The 2639-nt window shown below is 34.3% G+C and overlaps 1 protein-coding gene across 1 annotated transcript; it reads left to right on the top strand.

Annotated features, from left to right (window-relative positions):
• Positions 1 to 647: 647 nt before the first annotated feature.
• Positions 648 to 2639, top strand: LOC113291387. The gene is made up of 2 exons (XM_026540924.1): positions 648 to 2504; positions 2634 to 2639. The coding sequence occupies exons 1-2, from the start codon at positions 648 to 650 to the stop codon at positions 2637 to 2639; spliced, it is 1863 nt and encodes a 620-aa protein (XP_026396709.1).

A 2639-nucleotide genomic window follows, 5' to 3' on the forward strand; every position in this document is an offset into this window, starting at 1 on the left:
CAGATGGTTTGGATGTGTACTTAACTAATAAATGAAGTTACATGTATTATGCCATTATCCTTGTCTCACTAAAACATTAAAGAAAGAAAAGATCTTTGAATTTGCAGTTGTACATCCTAGATCGTATGGCTAAGACGATACATAAAAGATCTGTTTAGAATCCTTTGGTAGCTATGGACGGCCAGTTAGGGCCAAACCAAAGTTAGGGTTAACTCGAAATAGGGAAAGCTATGGTAAAGACAGTGATTTAGATACAGAAGAAAGCTCTTCTTTAAGAGCCATAACTTTCGGTCTATGAACAGACTAGACTAGTAGTACCAGTAGGTGAATTTGTCTAGTAAGGTTAAGGATAGTATTAGCCTCAGACTATTTAAGTGTTTTTCCTTTGTCGCTCGTTCTTCGAAAATATCAGTTTTTCTTGATGTAAAATTTCTAGGAAAGTCATTTATGAAAAAAACGTGAATTGATTGTCCGAGCTCGTAGTTAAGTACATGAACAATTGATGCAATGTTTGCAAATCTTATGTAATTATTCCACTAAAATAATGTGATTAAGTAATGTGATTTGCTAAAATTGCTAATCTATTTAGGCCAATTGGATTAAGTAATGTGATTTTCAAGATCTTTACTAAAATAATCACCAAAAAAATGAGTGGGCTTACGGAAAAGTTAATATCTCCTCAGCAAGCAGCTTATATCAAAGGAAGAAACATACATGAGCAGGTTTTACTTGCTTCTGAGATGGTCAATGAGATGAAATTCAAAAGAAGGGGAGGCAATGTAGGGATTAAGCTTGATATTTCTCAGGCCTATGATTTAGTAAGTTGGGATTTTCTTACTAAAGTTCTTTTAAAATATGGTTTTTCTGAATCTTGGTGTGAGTGGTTAATCATTCTTTCAAGGATTTCTGTGTTAGTTAATGGAGGCCCATGTGGATTTTTTTTTGTAGGGAGAGGCTTGAGACAGGGTGATCCACTCTCTCCAATTCTCTTTGTTCTGATGGAGGATGTTTTAAGTAGAAACATTTCAGCTTTGGTGGAAATAGGTGAGATGCAACCAATGGTTATGAAGAATGGAATACATCCTACTCATCTGTTTTTTGCAGATGATGTATTCATATTCTGTAATGGAGGTAAGAAGAGTCTTAAGAATTTGTTTAAACTACTAGATGAATATCAAGCTATTTCTGGTCAGATCATTAACAAAAATAAAAGCAAGCTATTTGTGGATGGTACTTCACATATAAGAAGACAATTGATTAGTAACATGTTACACATGGAAGTAGAAAAATTCCCTGACAAATATTTGGGGGTATATCTTGCTCCAGGAAAAGTTACATCTGCAATGATTTGGCATGTTATAGTTGAAGTGCTTCAAAGCAAATTGGCAACATGGAAAGGTAACTTAATATCTTTTCATGATAGATTGGTGCTAGTTAAATCTGTTTTTTGTAGCTTATCTATCTATAACATGTTAGTTTATAGATGGCCTTCCTCTGTGATTAAGATATGTGAAAAACTTATAAGGAATTTCTCGTGGACTGGAGATGGAGATATAAGAAAATTCAAAACTCTTTCTTGGAAAAAAGATTGTACCCTTTATGAGGAAGGTGGTCTAGGTATTAAAAGACTCAAAGTTGTCAACCAATCATTGTTAATGAAGCTCATGTGGAGAATTTTAAATTCAGATGAAGAACGAGAACTCTTTTTATCTGCCAAATTTCAAAATAGATATGGCCAATGGACTTCAAATTGGAGACAATCCACAATTTGGAAAGGACTGAAATGGGCATGGAATGCTTTAAAAGATGATATCAGATGGAAAATTGGGGATGGATCACACATTTCAGTTTGGTTTGATATTTGGTTGGGGGAAAATCCATTGATAAATGACATTGGTTATATAGATTATGTCAAGCAAAATATTGGTCTGAAAGTGAATGCACTTTTTTCTGAAGGTCAGTGGAACATTCCAGTTGAACTGCAATCTTGTATCTCCAATCATCTTTTGCCTGCAGTTCATGGTGGTGGTGATATAAGATTATGGAATGCTGATAAAAATGGTACCTTCTCAACTCATTCTGCAGTTGAAAGAATAAGATATCATGAACTAGTTTTATCATGGACAAAATATGTTTGGCAGCATTTTATTCATCATAGTATTGCCAACAATGTATGGAAGTTGCAACAAGAAGTATATGTAGATGATACTATTATGGTGAATAGGGGTTTTGAAATAGTTTCAATATGCTGCATTTGCTGTGCAGATCAAGATAATATGAATCATACTCTCTGGGAGTGTGAGTTCAGTGTTGCAGTTTGGGATTGGTTGAATATGGTTTTTGGATTTTCAAGGCCTCATTCATTTGCAGAAGTTTGTCAGGTAGCCAAACATAAAGGTAAAATGGTTAAACAGATGTGGATGACAGCTGCTTGTGCTACTATGAAAGAGCTGTGGTTTCAGAGAATCATTCATCAAGTGCATGAGGGTAGTTACAGAATGACAGTAAGCAGATCTGGGCTCACATATGAGAGCCAAATCATGTTTTTTTTCTTCAAAATTTGACAAAATTTAACATTCTGTTAACTTTATATTTCTTGAATCTGTAATTTCTGTTTTGTTTCTATGTAACAGCATTGA

Source organism: Papaver somniferum, chromosome 6 (genome assembly GCF_003573695.1).
Source record: "Papaver somniferum cultivar HN1 chromosome 6, ASM357369v1, whole genome shotgun sequence".
In the NCBI taxonomy this organism is placed as follows: Eukaryota; Viridiplantae; Streptophyta; class Magnoliopsida; order Ranunculales; family Papaveraceae; genus Papaver; species Papaver somniferum.

Excerpts from the sequence above, each read along its gene's own strand:
- LOC113291387 (XM_026540924.1), top strand. The coding sequence starts at position 648 with ATGAGTGGGCTTACGGAAAAGTTAATATCTCCTCAGCAAGCAGCTTAT.